General features: G+C 48.1%; 1 protein-coding gene across 1 annotated transcript in view; it reads left to right on the plus strand.

The window, feature by feature from the left end:
• The window catches only part of LOC119450721 (mRNA-capping enzyme), a 91,121-nt gene that overhangs the window by 60,849 nt on the left and 13,568 nt on the right, over nt 1–16,704 (plus strand). Inside the window, exon 17 of the mRNA XM_037714242.2 lies at nt 5,190–5,256. Within this exon, the coding sequence (XP_037570170.1) occupies nt 5,190–5,256 (67 nt within the window). The remainder of the gene's footprint in view (nt 1–5,189; nt 5,257–16,704) is intronic.

Genomic DNA, 16,704 nt, shown 5'->3' on the forward strand with positions numbered 1-16,704 from the left:
TTTGCATCTTCGTCTCGAGCGAACAGCTTTGCACTTTGTTGGCGTACCTACCGCAGCTTCCGCGGAGCATTTGCGCACTCGCTGCGTGTGAGCGAGAGAGATTGTAGAAAGGGAGTGCAAGCACCGTTCACTTCTCTCTTTTTTTTTTCTCCTCTGGACGCTCGCTCAATAGCCGGTGACGTGGAAACGAAGCAGCTGGCGCCATTTTGTGGCACGCTGCAGCCAACTCGCGATGCTCTCCGTGACTTTCGCAATCGGGCGGGGGTGGGACACACTGCGCGGTAATGGTGGCAGATACAAACTCGCGTAGGCAAGCTTTTTCTCCCCGTCTCGGTTATTCTGCATGGAAAACGCCGCCCAGCAGGAAAATTTCAGTCGTTGTATCCGATATGAGGCAAATAACATGTTGTTATTTATGGGTTTTTTTCTCATAACGGATCGTTATATATGTTTTTTTTTTTTTTCTCATAGCTCTAATGCATGCGTTGATACTCTTAAGTTGACTCTTCGTTATAACCGTATATCGCTATATGTGGTATCGTTATAAGTCGACTGCACTTTAAATTGTGTTATGAAGGAGCCAAGCATTGCACATGGTAAGTGGCGGATACCTTAACTAAATACACGCAGCCCCAACGTGAAACAATATTTTGAAATCCATGACATCATGCTGATGTAGTGGTGCTAGAGTTTCGGTGCGAAATTTTAGAAAGTGGAACTATTTTCTCTTCTAATATTCAACTTAATATCGCAAAATTAACGAAATTATTACTTTTAAAAAATACTTTATCAGTCTAAACTGATTTAGTGCTTCTCTTAAGTGTCACTTTGAATAGTTTAATGTTGTGCACCCCGTTGGCCACATATTGCAGTAAAAGGCAATAAGGGGTGCAAGAAAGTGATTTCGTCTTCCTCTTAAGCTTCTTTATGGAGCAAGGCTTTACTGTATTGCGGCCGTTGAAGTCCCGCACTGCACAGCTGCACAGTTGTTTATTAACTGCGATACTTTTTACGGAATAACTGTTTCATATTTTACAACTTAAACTTGTGTAGGTTAGGTTATGTCAAATCGCATAATATTTGTGTATCTTTGTGCTTCCAGTACGCAACATAGTATGTTTTTGGCCAGGACCACGAACGGTTCTCTGTGTGCGTCTCCGCTAGTTCAGTGGTGAATATGTCCAGATTTGCCAGGTCCGTCATGTGCAGTAAAACCTCGATAATTCTAAGGTCGCCGGACCGCAAAAATTCTTCGAATTAAGCGGATTTTCGAATTAACCGAAATGAATAATAAAAAAAGAAAACAAGCAAGAACTTGCAGCAAAAAGAAATCACCTTTATTTTCCATGTCCGAGAAAAATTACTCAATGTAATTACCGATGCGGGATTACTTGGCGCGCTGGTTCCCCGCCCTTAGTGCCATGCTCTCCAGCTGGCTCAAAAAACGTAGCATACAAATATCACCTGCACTGCACTCAACAAAAGTTGTGGATGATGTTCACGGAATCGATAACTGCCGCGAAAGCGGGCGTGGTGGTGCTTGACTCCAAAAATTTGGACTTGCTGGATATTCCGGACTTCAAAAATGCACCGTCAGGGTTCCCATTGAGTTCATGCATTTTCGCACCCAATTTTTCAGACGAATTGAGACCCCAAAGTTCGATTTTGCGGACTAAATCGCTCTTTCCGAGCCGCGCTACCCAATCTTGGAGGCTGCCATGTTGGATTTTGCACTGGCTTGGATTCCAGTGGCTCGCTGTGTAGCCTCCAAGATTGGAACGCGCGCTATCAATAGAGAGCTAGCGCAATCCTCCAGTCTCGGAGGCCATGCCCGCTCTTCCTTGGCTGACAAAACGCTCCAGAGTACTGCTCTTTTTCTTTTTTCTTAGTAATGCGCTCAGCACTATCGTAACCATTTATTGTGGGATGTTTTTTTATTGCAACACCAATTATATGGACACTTCAAGCGGATTTTCGCTGTCGGCGTCGCCGCCCTGAGGTTCCATACAAAGACCAAGGGCGATAAAATTAGCGCCGCGCACCCGCCGTATGTGCTCTTCTACTCTTCTAACTGCATACTTAGTGCCAGAGCGGTTTCTCGCGCGCACCGTATCTTGAAAGCGATCTCCAGACGGCTCTGACCTTTTGTATGCGATGTGCTCTCGCCGCTCAGTTTCCGTTGAAGCGATAGATCGCACGAACCTTCGCGGCCGCGCTCGTTCGTGCGCGCTGACACCACGCTTGTTAATTCAGTGAGTTTTTTTTTTTTCCCTCAAGTTTCGGTTGCTATTTTGAACGTGGCGTGTACACTGAGCAGGTGTCTCGGAGACCCATGTCTCAGTGATCGGCGCTACCTCCTGTACCTTCGCGAGAGCTAAGCGGTGCGAAGCTCGTTTCTTGGATCTTCGTGGCGAACTCCGTTGGCGGAGATCGCCAACGCGGTGACGTTCGCGTCGACTGTACACGGAGACGACGTCATTGCTGCGCAAATCCAAGCAGGTCGATCCCCTCCAAGCGTAGTATGAGGCAGGGCATTATTAGAGATTTTTTTAAGCCGCACTAATAACTTTTTTTTTTCGGCCGAACGAGTTTTCTGGACTATTTTTCAGTCCCCTCGAGCTCGGAAAATCGGTTGGCGACTGTACGAAGCGCCCTAACCTAACCGCCGCACGTTGCTACTAGCCGGAAACTTCGAATTATCCGAATAGAGCCGCGCGGGCCATTCAAATTATCCGGTAGAATTTGCATTGAGAATGACGGGACCGCTCAAATTCTTCGAATTAACCCGTCATGTATTTATTATATTTTGCAACATAAGAGTTTGTGACCAAAAATCGCATCAAATTATCTCACACACTCCTATATCTTTGATGTGTGGTGCACTATTTTTTTGGTTGGGAATGCAAGCAGTGAGAGGAGCCACTGTAGTCATTGTAGCGTTGCTTTCTATGTATGAAACGAAGTACACTAAAGTTCAGTAATTCGAAGCTTTCTGGACCCATAGACAGTTCTCCATAAACAATGAGAAAACAAAAAACCTGTCATAATACGTGATACAGAGGTAGCACACATTTATTGACTTATGCGCGCTACTAATAAAGTCGAAATTTCGGATGCTGCACGGTGTTGCTAACTGTTTAGGACGACTGATCCATGTATGGTGTTGTGCTGATTAGTTGCAGAGGATGCAGTCACGAACAATGTTGCCACCATTAACCCTGTCACCTGTGGCCCCATATTCGATATGGAGGTGACTCCACAGCTTTTCAAATGCTGTCCGGCAGCTGCTAAGAGTTTTGTCAGCTCTGCAACAAACCACAACTTTGGTTACCAATCCCCAAACAATGTAATACTGGTTATGCTTAGCCGGTGAGAGTGGCAGGAGGGAAGCGATTGTGAGAATCTTGCCCTTAATACGCTTGTATCGTAGGCTACATTGGCTATTGGATGTGAGATGCACAGCATTGGGTGCACGCAGACTGGACTGACGGCCGCTTGTGTTAAGTGGAGTTTTGTTCCACGGGCGGTCAGCTGACCGGCATACTACCATGAACGCTGTTGTGTGCGGGCTGGACGGAACGGTGTAAGCTTGCGTGGGGGCATAAAGCCATTATTGCTCCAAACTAGTTTTGACAGCGTTCGCGGAGGTTGATTGAGCAGCAGCTGCACTTCGCAACAATGTGCAAGCTTACTTCCACTGGCCTTAGGCGCATTTCGCAATGCTGTGATGCTCTAAAAAAAGTGCCACAAAAGACACATAAGATGTGGGGTCTCACACATGCTCTTGGGACAAAGGAACGACAACACAGTAGTGCAAACAATCAAAAAGGCATTTATTGCACCTTTCATACACTGTTACACGCTAGCCGAATTACTATGCATAGAACAGTCACGTGGGCGCGTGACAATTCAAGGAAGTCCGACTCACCGCGACCCGATAGCAAGCGAATATGTTCGCCCCATGCTGTGACACCATCACCTAGTCGTTTACGTGTACGGTCACGCGAACGGTGGCGCGTTTGAACGATCCGTGTTTGTCCATACCGGTGTCCTGCTCTTAGCCTCGCGAGACAGTCCCGCGAAGCAGGCCGGCGCACGCGCGAAGCGTTCGTGCGTGTTGGTCGCCGATCCCAAGCCAAAGAGGAACAGCCTTCTCTCTTTTGCGCTCGCCTAACCCCCCCTCCGTCAGGTGGCGTTAGCAGTGCAACCCTAGCGCCATCTCTCGTAATACGCTGCAACTCCGCCGCCGAAAAGCTACGCGGCGAAGCCGGATTACGGGAGCCATGCAGGGAAAACAACATCAGGGGACGCGTGAGAGTCGCGCATCCCCTCAAAGTAACGCATTTGTTTCATGCCATAATTACTGGAAAAGTTTTCAAAGTTGGCCACTTGCAGGGAACGGATGGAAACACAAGCAGCCGCTGGCAGGGATCAACGCGAGTGATGGGACGTCATCGTGCATATAGCACAATGTCGTGCGAAGTGCAGCACAATAGCTCAACGTTCACTGCAAGATGCAGAGAGCGTTGCTGCTTTGCGTGGGCTGCCAATTCCTCCTCGATTTATGGGAAGGCTCCTACAATTAGGGAAACTGTTGACTTCGTCTTTTCCCGCTGCACGCAAGAAGCGAATCTTTTTTTTTTTTTTTTGGCGCCACCAGCCCCAGCTGCTTCCTTCAGTCACTTCGAACTGTTGTGTTGTGGCACTCTTCACTTGCTGCCATAGTATGGATTGGCAACGTTGGCAGCCATCAGCTATGTTTTGGCATGACGAACGGTGATTTTGGCAGCACACTTGTGTCAGTCAGGAATGCACTGCAATTTTTCGAATTTGTTGCTGAATTGGGGTGGCAAGTAGCCCCCGCCTGGCATTTTCACATATTCAACTGAAAGCACTAATCGGGTCCTCCAAGAATGTGAGTCCTGTTGCCTTACTTGTAAGCTGCAGTTAAGTTTGCGAATTAACCGGGAAGTGGCAGGCTGACTGCTCACATTATCCAGTCATATTTAGGTACATGGAAAACTTCAGGACTGTGAAAATGTAACAAATTATCTGGGATTCCCAATTAACCAAGTTTGAATTACCTATGTTTTACTGTCTAGGCTACCTGCACCTCTGTTTGCATGCTCAATGTTGCCACAATTCCTTGTACCTAAGTGTGCGTATATCTTGTTTTTTCCAAACAACAGTGTGGTACCCAAGAACATTGGACTTCTCTATGTGGGAGGCTGTGATCATCCTTTTGGACGATTGAAGGTACGTCTTCCTTTACTCTTATGTGCACTGCTGTATTACAGAAAGTAATGATACATGGTGGTCAAGTCTCCTGGTTTTGTTTGCAAAATGTACAGAACTCCGAGTGATAACCCTGAGAAAATGGTCGGTAATGTTAAAACTGCATGGGCTATCAGCCCATGCAGTTGGCGACATGATGATCTTGGTTGTCATGCAGTGTGGTTGGTAAATGTTGGTGGCCGTGTGCTAGCACGTCGTTGGTAATGACTGGACGGCGCGCACTGTACCTTCAGTTATGCTTGCGCCACGCGCTCCGCTGTTCAAGTTTCATTTGACGCTGATAGTACAGCTGGCGTTGGCAGGGCGTCCCTTACAGGAACTCCTGTCACGTCCCCGTGTTGGGCTCGTTGGCGGGTGGTTGGCATCGCTGCCGAAAACCCCATCTATACTCGTGGACAGCACTTTCACTAAACTCCCCGATCGCCCTCAGAAACGAGGGCGCACCCAAGATGTTTTTCAATTTTTTTGGCAACAGAACACAAAACTTTCCACGGTTTCATGTCATCCACTCTGATAAGCCTGAAAAGGCAGTGAAAATGATCTCAACCTTCCTTGTCTCAAAATCTCTGACTAATGTTCTTGGCCCAGGTTACAAAGCATCGAAAATGGCAAGCGGTGATCTTCTGGAGCTCCGTGATCAAATACAATATGAAAAAATTGGCTGCATATCTGCTTGCTTCGCTGCAAATGACGTCGAAAGACGTCAGTCTTCTGCCTCCGCTGATACGTAACACCCTCTCTCCTCCCCCCTCCCACCCCTCACGCTCTTCCCCTCCCCTTTCACTCCTCCCATGATGGATGTAATGGAAGTTTTGCTGAATTCAGTTCAAATTTCCCGCGTTCGCCCTGCTCTCGCGCCATTTGTTGGGACCTTTTATTACCGTTGGCTTAAAGCCGGCTACAGAGCCACGGCTTCAGTCGGCTTGTTTTTAACGCGTAGCATCTCTTCGACACCATTTCTAACGCGTACATCGTCTCCACAGTGCAATGACTAGGGCGCTCGCTTACGCCCTGTGCCGAGGTGTATCGTGGCTGATGTCGTCTCTTCGGCACCATTTCTAAAACGTAGATTTTTCCTTCATTAACCTAAAAACCAGTCCTATGTGTATTCTTAATTAAATGAGCGCTGCGGATCATGGTTATGTACAGATATTTTGCCTCAAATAGGCGTGAGGTTTCCTTTGCACTGTATAACATGTTTAACCCCGTGCCACTAGTGCTAGTAGCTTGGTTGGTTTTGGCCGGGTGGTTGAATCAAGTGACAGACAGACAAAGTTTTTCGCATTTAGGTAGCCCAAGAAAGACTATCGTCTTTAAAACTGCTGAAATTAGTGTCATTTTGGGACATCCCAGTAACACTTACCCCACACCGTACTATGAACACCACCCAGTGGCATTGTTTCAGATGATGATTTACTGGAGCTGACCGAGGCTGAACTCTTGGAGGGCTTCGCTGTCATAATGTTAAGGAGAATGTGATAAGCGTTAAAGGAATTCAGATGAGGTGCGACGGCAATAAATGAAGACTCAGCGCCTTGTACTCGCTTTCGGGTGTCCTGCCCCGAGTCCATCGAGGCCAGGTACATCAAACTTCATGTCAGGGCTTACATGCCAAATCCTCTCAGATGCTTTAAATGCCAGCGATTCGGCTACAGCTCAGAACTGCCAAGGCCGCAAAACTTGTGCGAAATGCAGGGCTCATGAACACTCATCTGAGTCTTGTGAAAACTCGCTGCACCTATGTAAACTGTGATGGGGTACACGCCGCATACTCATGGTCGTGCCCATCCTGGAAAAAAGAAAATGAACAAGTAACAATTAAAGTAAAGGAAAATCTAACTTTCAAGGAGGCACGCAGGCGGGTAGCCTACTTGCCCAAGAACACCTTTGCCGATGTGGCGCATCAGGGGGCAACGCCACTACGGCCTCCGGCGGCTGTCCGGCCTTCACACAGTGAGCTGGCAGTGACGCCATCTCACAAGAAGGGGCCATCGACCTCCGGGCTAGTGGCCTCAAAGGTCTCGTCCCTCGAGACAAGGCCTTCATGTCGAACCAACCGCTCGCAAGAGCAGCGTGTCCAGCACCTCGCAAGAGGCGATGGACACGACAACCGGCCGGAGGACGCCACCAGTGCCTAATGAGCGGCAAGATTCTCCCAATCGTTCCGAAACAAGGAAAACACCGCATCACGGCGCCGCAGGAAAGGGCTCTGTGAAGTAACTCCTCTTTCTTAACACAAAGCACAAAAACCACATTGAACATGGATACACAAATATTACAGTGAAATGTCAGAAGTCTCCTCCACAATCTCGATGACATTAAAGAACTCCTACATAAGTATAATCTGAAGGTCCTGTGTGTTCAAGAAACACACCTCAAACATATGCAAACAAATTTTCTCTCACAATATGCTATTTTTCGTAAAGACCGCGATGACAGTCTCGTGTCATCCGGTGGTGTTGCTATCGTAGCCGACAGAGGTGTTGCCTGTTGAGAACTAAAGCTTCGTACGCCCCTAGAGGCAGTTGCTCTCCGAGGGATGTTGTTTGACAGGCTAGTCACTATTAGCTCTATATACATCCCTCCCAATTATCAACTTCATAAAACTGAATTTCAAACTGCATAGATGAACTTCTGGCGCCATACATAGTTGTGGGAGATTTAAACGCACATAACACTTTGTGGGGAGACTCTCGTTGCGATGCGAGAGGTCGCCTAATTGAAAAATTTCTCTTTTCTGCAGGAGCATGTATACTTAATAGAAAAGAGGCAACGTACTATAGTGTTGCACATAACACATACTCCTCCATAGATTTAAGCATAGTATCGAGTACACTAATGCCTGTACCTGGAATGGTCCATTCTTAAGAACCCTTTTGGAAGCTGAGTGTCTGTGGCAACATGCTAAACACAATCGAAAGTTACCTAATTACATATTTCGCGCAAGAGTGCGCAGAGCTTTGTCTAGGCCAGGGGTTCTCAAGCATGTTCGTTCCGGGGAACCCTGCTAAGCTCCATGAAGCTCCAAGGAAGCTTGGAGCTTCCCAGAACAGCGAAGCCACTGGCAACACTTATGGGATGCTGAAACAAATACCCTTCACTTGATTAAGACACAGTTAGGTTACTGGCCCTCTGCAGCGAAAACATGGCGAACTGTTGTGCTATTCTGTCCTCTCAGAATAGGACACACATTTGGCACCTACAGTTTTTTGCTGACTGGTGATGAACCACCAATATGTGGTAGATGTGGTGAGAGGCTGACCGTCCTCTATGCCCTCCTGGAGTGTCGGGAAGCCGAAACAGAGAGAAGGAAACGTTTTCCTCTCGCATACCGCTATTGTTTCCCCCTCCATCATGCTATGTTTCTTGGTAAAAAACCGCTTTTTAACACCAAAGCAGTCCTCGTTTTTGAACGATGTTGTCCTACATGTTATAAGCCCAATAAGTTTGTAGCACATCCTCCTCCAGAGGATGCCGCTGTGACAGTACAGTATAGCACATGCCTCCAGACCCTTGTGGTTCAAGGGCTCTTTTTAGGCAGTAGTGCTTCTTGCCAATTACTGCATCTGAAATACCGTATTTTTGCGCGTATAACCCGCACCAAAAATTCAAAAACGTTAACAGTAGAGTTGGGGTGAGGGTTATATGCGAACTTTACTTGGAGGTGTGGCTTCACGGCAGCGCGGCGCGCGCTGCCGTGATTGCCACACCTCGAGGCAAAGTTCTCCACCATTTAGTTCCATTATCTCCTAGGAAATCCCGCCCTCTCCCCACCACTGCATGTTGGAGCTCCCTTCTCCTTTCCTTCATGATTGTCCATTCTTCTCCTCTTTATGGGTCGCCATTTTGCGACTAGTGCACGTGGCGCCGGCGAACTCGTACGTCACCCGTTCCTGCGGCGCTCCCTCAGTCCACGCGAAGCGCTTCGCCATACAGCGGATAGAGAAATCGCCGTCGCCCATGCGAGGGCTGCTCAGGCCGCACTGTCATCCTCTGTCACGTGAATGCTAGCTGCGCCTTCTAAGCAATCCGATTCACGTCAGATGTCACGGGACTGATTCGTCCGCGATCACATCTATCGTATGTGAATCCGGCTTTATCAGCATCGCTGAAGAGGGTGGAATAGAGCCTCTGGCCGAAGATACTACGTCGACAAGTCGTGCATCTGTGGATGGACTGTTTTAACTGCGAAGCTGTTTTTTAAGCCAGCCGTAAAAAGTATGCATTTCACGAAAAACCAGCCGCGCCGTAGCCATGGCAACCAGCGACGCCGCGGCTGCTAGAACACCTGGCATAATCTCGCGACGTCATGCCAAGCCGTGCATGCAGAGTAGCGACAACCACGCAGCTGCTACCGCTAAGCCATGCCCAGTGACGGAGAAGCCTCTCGCAACCGAGTTCCGCCGCGCTACCTGCCGCGCCGCAGCTTCTATAATAAACAGGCTGTGGAAGAAACAGCGGCAGAAGCTCGTCTACATTGGTCTTAGTCGGTGTACGAACCCCGTGAAGTTCTACTTGACGCACATCGACGTCGAGTTCAAGTTTCATCATGGGCTGGCGAATGCAGACCCTGCTATGACTGCAGAGTTTGCTAGGCTCGACAAGTACCGACTTGACACCGTCACTGTGACTTGCTAGAAGGCTCTGGCCGTGCAAAGCTCGAGACACAGCGAAGCCGGCCGATCGATTGCGTCTCCTGGTAGTAGCTAGGTCGAACTTGGCTATGTCGAGGTTGAACTTGGTTGTATCTAGGTTGAACTTGGTAGCAGCTAGGTTCGGCCTTGGCTATGCCCGAGTTGAGCTTGGTTATGCCAGATATCTCTTGGGTTATGACGCAATCGATCCGCCAGCTTTGCTGTGCCTCGAGCTTTGCGCTGCCTAGTGCATGCTTTGGCGTTTTTTTTTTTTTTTTTTTTTTTTTTTGCAAATATTTGAGCGTTGTTGGATGCAGGTATTTGCGGGGGTTATACGCGCGGATATCTTTTTTTCTTTCCCGGCTGTTGTAATTGGCGGTGCGGGTTATACGCGGGAAAATACATTATTTTGAGTATCGTATCTTTCTTTCTCAATGCGTTCTTTATTTTCATAGCACACCTCGTTAGATGTATATTTTACGCACTTTACAGTGACTATTTTTAGGCCTCTTTACAGCCACGCCTCATCTACTCAGAATTCATTGCTCTATTGCAAACTCACAAACACTGGCATGGCGCTCTTTGGCCATACCTGGCCCATGCGTCACTAAACCACACACATTCATTCATTCATTCATTCATTCATGACGAATGACCAATTTTTTTTTTTACATAGACTGGGCCACAATATTGTTTGGATAATCGAGCAGTCCAAATAAATTAATTTTAATGCTAAAATCAGTTGCTTTGCTATTTACAATACCAGCACAGCAAAGAATTCAAATACAGAGTTTTGTTTATGTTGTGATCCACTTGCAGTTTTGGGGTGATTGCATCCCCGAGTGCATTTTGCATCTAGATGTTACCGAGACCAACATGCATCACAGGTCGTCAGTGAAGTACAGATACTGCACATATGATCTTAACTCAGCGACTCGGTCACTTTAGGCTGTGCTGTGCAAATACAGTTTTGCACTACCGTACCCATCCAGTGAGTGCACATAGAGACTCGGTAGGCATTCACTGTAGCCACTGGCTTATCACCCAGGGACCAGAACTCTGCTTCATGAGTGCTGCTGTCAGTCCAGCTTGTGCATATGATCACCCAGTCCGCATCTACGGTTAGGAACATAAAAAAAGCGAGTTTCCGGTAACTGTTTGTCGCCTGCCAGGTCCTTCCGCCAAACTGGCAAGTAGGATGCCACAACGGTCATGCCACCCGTGCACATTCAGGCACCCTATTGGCTAGACCTAACTAGCACTGCTTTGTCGAGAGTCGGTGACCAAAGTTCCAGTTGTGTGCCAAGTTGGCGAAAGTTATGATACATTTGGCTGGTCGCTTTCGAGTGGCCTTAGAGCGGTCCATTGGTGTGGTTTGTTGACTGGTCAAAATCAAGCGCTCGGGACACATTTGTCTGGTTCATTCAGAGTGCCTCACTCCAGCTCAGAGGCACTCGGCAGTGCTTTCACCTTCTGAGCTGGGAGTGCTGGAAGTACAGCCACGATCCAACAGAATTTTATCACTTTCTATCACAGTGGGATAGGAAAAAGGACTGTGTAAGACTTTCAAATACTTCATTGAGGTACTCCAGGTTTGTAATTTTCAGCTCCGAAAATGACTTTTCTTCTTTCGTTAACCTTCTCCAATTTAAAGATATTATGCTCCATAAGCAAGATTTTCGTCCTTCAAAAGTTACTCCAAAAGCTGTTTCAGCAGTCCCACTCCTGGCATTGGTGTCAGCTTGAACACGGCTGTTCGTGGAAAAAGCGATCATTTGTTATTGTTGGAAGAAAGAAAGAACAAAATTCTTCTGGCCACACCGGCGACAGTTGACATCACAACAATGGCCAGCAAGAAGGGGTGCTGTAGTGACTATTAGCGCAATGTACTCGCCACTCCAAACATTTGCAAGGTGCATCATGAGCGTATGCCAGCTATCTGGAAGGATAAGGCACTGTGCCATTGTGCCCACGAGCCATTATGGATAGAGTGAGGTGTGCACGGTCCCCATCTTTGTTCAATGACCAGTGTGGAGGCATTTTGAGGGGACACACAACTTGCCCCAGCCTCCCCCCCAACCTCCCTAGTGCCACCTACCCTCCGGGATCTGGCATGTGAGATGTACAAATCTGGGCGGTACTCGCGCGTGTGGTGTTTTGCTGGCTGAATGGACATTTTTCGGAACCAAAGCTCACGTCAAGGGGAGCTCACAGGCATGTGCATGTGCACGTCCGAACCCTTTGCTCCACACTTAAGGTTCATAGCGCTTGCGTAGCTGAGACGTGCTCCCACCAGGGGCGCAGAAAACCGTGCCCCTCTTTTCCCCACCGAACATTTTTCTTTCTCTTCAATCCGCCTTTTGCATGTTCCGAGTGCGCATGTGCTGTACCCGAGCGGCGAGCACCGGAAGCATTTGATACAGTGTCGATGGTTCGTGCAGCAGACAACGCGCGTGTATGCAATAGCGCGGACAGCCTGCAGCGTAGTCGACTAGGACGTGAACTCGTATATTGTCGCCGCAGTGCCGACGACATGGTATTTGCACTGTGTTTCAGTGGAAATTTCAGCTGTTCACAACGATATTCGGTTAACGTGCAGTACGTCACAATATAGGCTGGCACAACACCGATGTCGAGAAGAAGTTAGCCTGACGCCAACATTCGGCCGACTAGTTGGCAGACTGTGTCAGTGGGAGTCCTATATTGTCTTATTAGTATGACGGAGACGTGACCACGCCGTGACCAATGACAGTGAGTCATCGTAGTGTGACGGGCTTTTGTGCCGACAACGCCGACAAAACCAGTGTCTCAATCACAGTGCAATCGGCTGCCAAGTGAGAACATTGCATCGACAACACTAGAGATGGGCAAAACGGCTCACTTCAGTGAGCGGCTCGGAACGGCTCAGCTCACTGAAATGAACCGGTTCATTTGAACGGCTCACCGGTTCACTTAAACATGTAACCTGTGTTATGCATATTCTATAGTTATGTGGCTTTGAAAAAAAAAACGATATATGCATAATTTAATAACCCGTGTTATTGGTATTTTTGCTATGTTTAGAGAATATTTTTACATATATAAACGCGTGAATTTTTAGTTGTAATGAAGCTTTCTTTTCTGATATTGGGGAAAAAATGCTTATGATACTGTTACAGGCAGAGTGCGACGTACATTTTTCAGAAAAAAAAAATATGTAACTTCATCGTCATTACAGAAGCTTGTCCGTTTTTGTGGTACTTTAAAATCAACTTTTGTCAATGTACATTATGTTTCAACTTTAATCATTTATTCACATAGGTACGTTCACTATAACATGAGTAAGCTGTAACACCATGCAAAATGAATGTAGAAATCATTTCTTGAAGTACAATACAAAAATCAAAGGAAAGATCCACAACACTGCCGCACGTACCTTTCATGTTTTTTTTTTTTTTTTTTCTCTTGAGTGCACGCGCGATACTGGCGATCATGCCATTATACACCAGGACAAAAAAAAAGAAAAAAAAGAAATGAAGTTCTATTACAGCACAACAGATCATTGGCCTCGTTTTATTGACGTGCTAATGAAACACGCTCAGAAAATGCACTGAAGTGGATGTCATTTTCATGACTACACTAATTAGCACAAGTGAAGACCAGGACGTAAACTGTACGTTCACCTCTTGTCGTTAAAGGGCCCTAACCCACCCAGAGGTCGAAATTTAGTTGTGGTGTTGCAGTTGTGCACGAGTCTACAACAAACACGTAGCCGCGAGAATTTTTCGAAATGGTGCCGTAATAGCGGAGTTACACGTGTTTGATGATAGAAAGAAAAACGGCCCTCGCTCGTTTCGCTCTTTCCTTCGCTACTCTCTCGTCGGCTGGTCTCCCCTCCTCGCCGAGTGCTTCTCGAAAGGTCACGTGACATACGTCATCGCCAACGTTCTTCTCAAAACACTGCATACTTCCGGTCACGTCCACGCTAGCGGCACATATACCGACGGCGAACCGTCCGCCAGTGCCGTAGAACGTCTGCCGCGCGAGAGGTGTCCAAAGTAGACGGCAGTTCGGCCGGCGCCCCGCCCGCTGCACCATCAATGGCCCAATCGACGACCGCGAACCTGCGCGCCTCCGCCACCAGCAACGAAAACATCAACTGCAGCCGGGAGACGAAGGGCTCAGCTGTGCGTGCATCGCAGCCGACGCTAATATCAGCATATTTTTCTTCTTTGTGTACAAGTATTGCGAAGAGCGATAACAAAGATAAGAAAATATTGCAGCTTGTGAGCGTCGGTATTTCATTTCAAAGCACCATCCATTTTAGCTTTGAAGGGAACCAGAAAAGGCCTTGCGACGATATTGGCACCGTCGAGCAATGAGCGGAGGTGAATCTGCCGCACAAATGAGTCCCGGTCTCATCCTCTCTACGTACGGCAAGGAAATCTCGCCCTTCGCGAGCAAGAACCGCTGTCGAACGCGGCCCGCAAATGGCAAACGGCGTGCGATGAGTTACCGTGCCGGTAACGTGGACTAAGCGCTTCTCGGCTACCCGCTGTTGCTGCGATGCCAGCTCGTGTTATGCGAAGCGTACCGCTATAGACCCTGTGTTGTGCGCACGTCTGGAAAGGCCAACACTGTCGCACTCTGTTCGCGCAGCTAATCAGACCACTAAGCACAACTGTTGGAACGAGAGCGATTTGGCACTTGCGTTGCGGGCTGTAATTACCGATTCGCAAGGGCGCACAAACGAGCAACACGACGAGGAAGAGCAGAAAGCGCGCGTAGCTGCTAGCAGACTAACCGGAAGTCATAGGTTCTTGTTCAACCAATGGACATCGTTTCCGCAGTTGACATCGTGACGACTGCTGGGGATACCGGAAAGGCGAGGGGAGGAGAACGGCATTTTTTTTTGTGTGTGTGTGTAGCGCTCCCGCGGCCCATAGCGCTGCAGCGTTTGGCATCATTGATCGTGACAGCATTCTGAACTCCATGCGTGTTTACTTGAAATGTTCAAAAAATATCTAAGGTGGTTTAGGGGCCCTTTAAAGACACGGAAGACCTATCTTTGAAGTGTTATTGGACCAGCGCACGATGTGCGATCGGTGAGAGTCGTTCGAACAGCAGCAGGCAACGAACGGTACCATCCTTTGCCAATTAAGACTTCTTTACTTCTCCCCTCGGTGGCATCGGGTGCCACACCATAAGACGCACAAAAAACCAAGGGGACTGCTGCGCATACCACACACTGCAAGCGAGTACCAGTAGCGCGAGTCGGCCCACACTGGCCACCATTCGTCGGTCAGAAATCAAAAAACATCAAAACCCAGCAGAAGACCCAGCTCTGACGGAACGGTTCGGCACGGCTCATTCAAGGAGAGAGAACAGGCTTCCTCACTCCGAAAGAATCGCCGCTCACTTACTGAACCACGGCTCCCTCGGTCTTCAAAAGAGCGGCCCGCTCCTGAGCGCTCAGGAGCGAGCTGGGTCTTTTGAAGAGCGAGGGAGCCGAGGCAAAAAGAGCAGCCCACTCCTGAGCGCTCAGGAGCGAGCCGGAGTCTTTTGAAGAGCGAGGGAGCCGTGGCGAAAAGAGCGGCTGGCTCCTGAGCGCTCAGGAGCGAGCCGGACCTTTTGAGGCGCTCTTTTGAAGAGCGAGAGAGCCGTGGTTCAGTAAGTAAGCGGCGGGTTCTTTCGTTCTTCAGCCGAAGGCGAGGGGGTGAAGGCGACTCTTGCGAGGAACCGCTAATAGATGGCGCGGAAGTCGCACCCAGCAGAAGACCCGACTCTGACTGAACGCATCGGCACGGCTCTGACTGAACGCATCGGCACGGCTCTCTGAACGCGAGAGAACCGGCTCCCTTTCTCCATAAGAACCGCCGCTCATTTTTACTGAACGACCGCTCACTCGCTCTTTAAAAAGAGCCACTCACAAGATCCAGCTCGCTCCTGAGCAACCCATCTCTAGACAACACGAATGTCGCAGCAACTGTGCTTGTTTATTCATTTATTGCCGCTCAAATTGAGTCGAAACGTACTTGCTAAGTTGAAATGCACGAATTACAGCCCTCGCTAGCCGTCCACATCGAGTTTTAGGTGATGTTGATCTCGTTCAGCGCAGCTTCATTAGGCCTAAAACTGCCCTATGAGTTCGTCCACTACAGGCGGTCCTGAAATATGGGATAAGCAAGTACGATAAAAGAAACTGGTTTTATTGTTTAGCCCTGGTCATACCGACTTGAAGTGAACCACTTTGAGCACAGTACAATGCACACACAAAAAGTGGGAAGTGACGACACGACGCAGTGCCACGGTACGTCACCGTTTTTGATCGAAGGCTGTCGATCGCATTCGCTGGGCGCTTGCATGAACGAAGTGCGACTACATAGAATGGTAGATCTGTGTGTATTGTTACGCTTCAAATTTATTAGTTACCGAGAAACGCAGTTTGCCTCTTATGCCAAATAGGCAATGAGTGATGCCATCTTTCAATCTGCAGAATGAATGACAACATCGCTCGTTGCCGAGTATGGCAGGCATCGGCGTTTTTGCTTGATAGTAGGGATGGGCGAACAGTGAATCTGAGGCTCGAAGCGAATAGTGATTTCAGTGAATAATTTCGAATCGAATAGTTTGAATAGTATGTACAGTAAAACCTCAATAATTCGAACTCCGTTAATTCGAAATTTCGGTTAATTCAAAGAATTTGAGCGGTCCCGTCATTTTTAATGCAAGTTCTACCTGATAATTTGAATAGCCCGTGCGGTTCTATCCGGATAATTTGTAGTTTCCGGCTGGT

This window comes from Dermacentor silvarum, chromosome 4, assembly GCF_013339745.2.
Source record: "Dermacentor silvarum isolate Dsil-2018 chromosome 4, BIME_Dsil_1.4, whole genome shotgun sequence".
NCBI lineage: Eukaryota > Metazoa > Arthropoda > Arachnida > Ixodida > Ixodidae > Dermacentor > Dermacentor silvarum.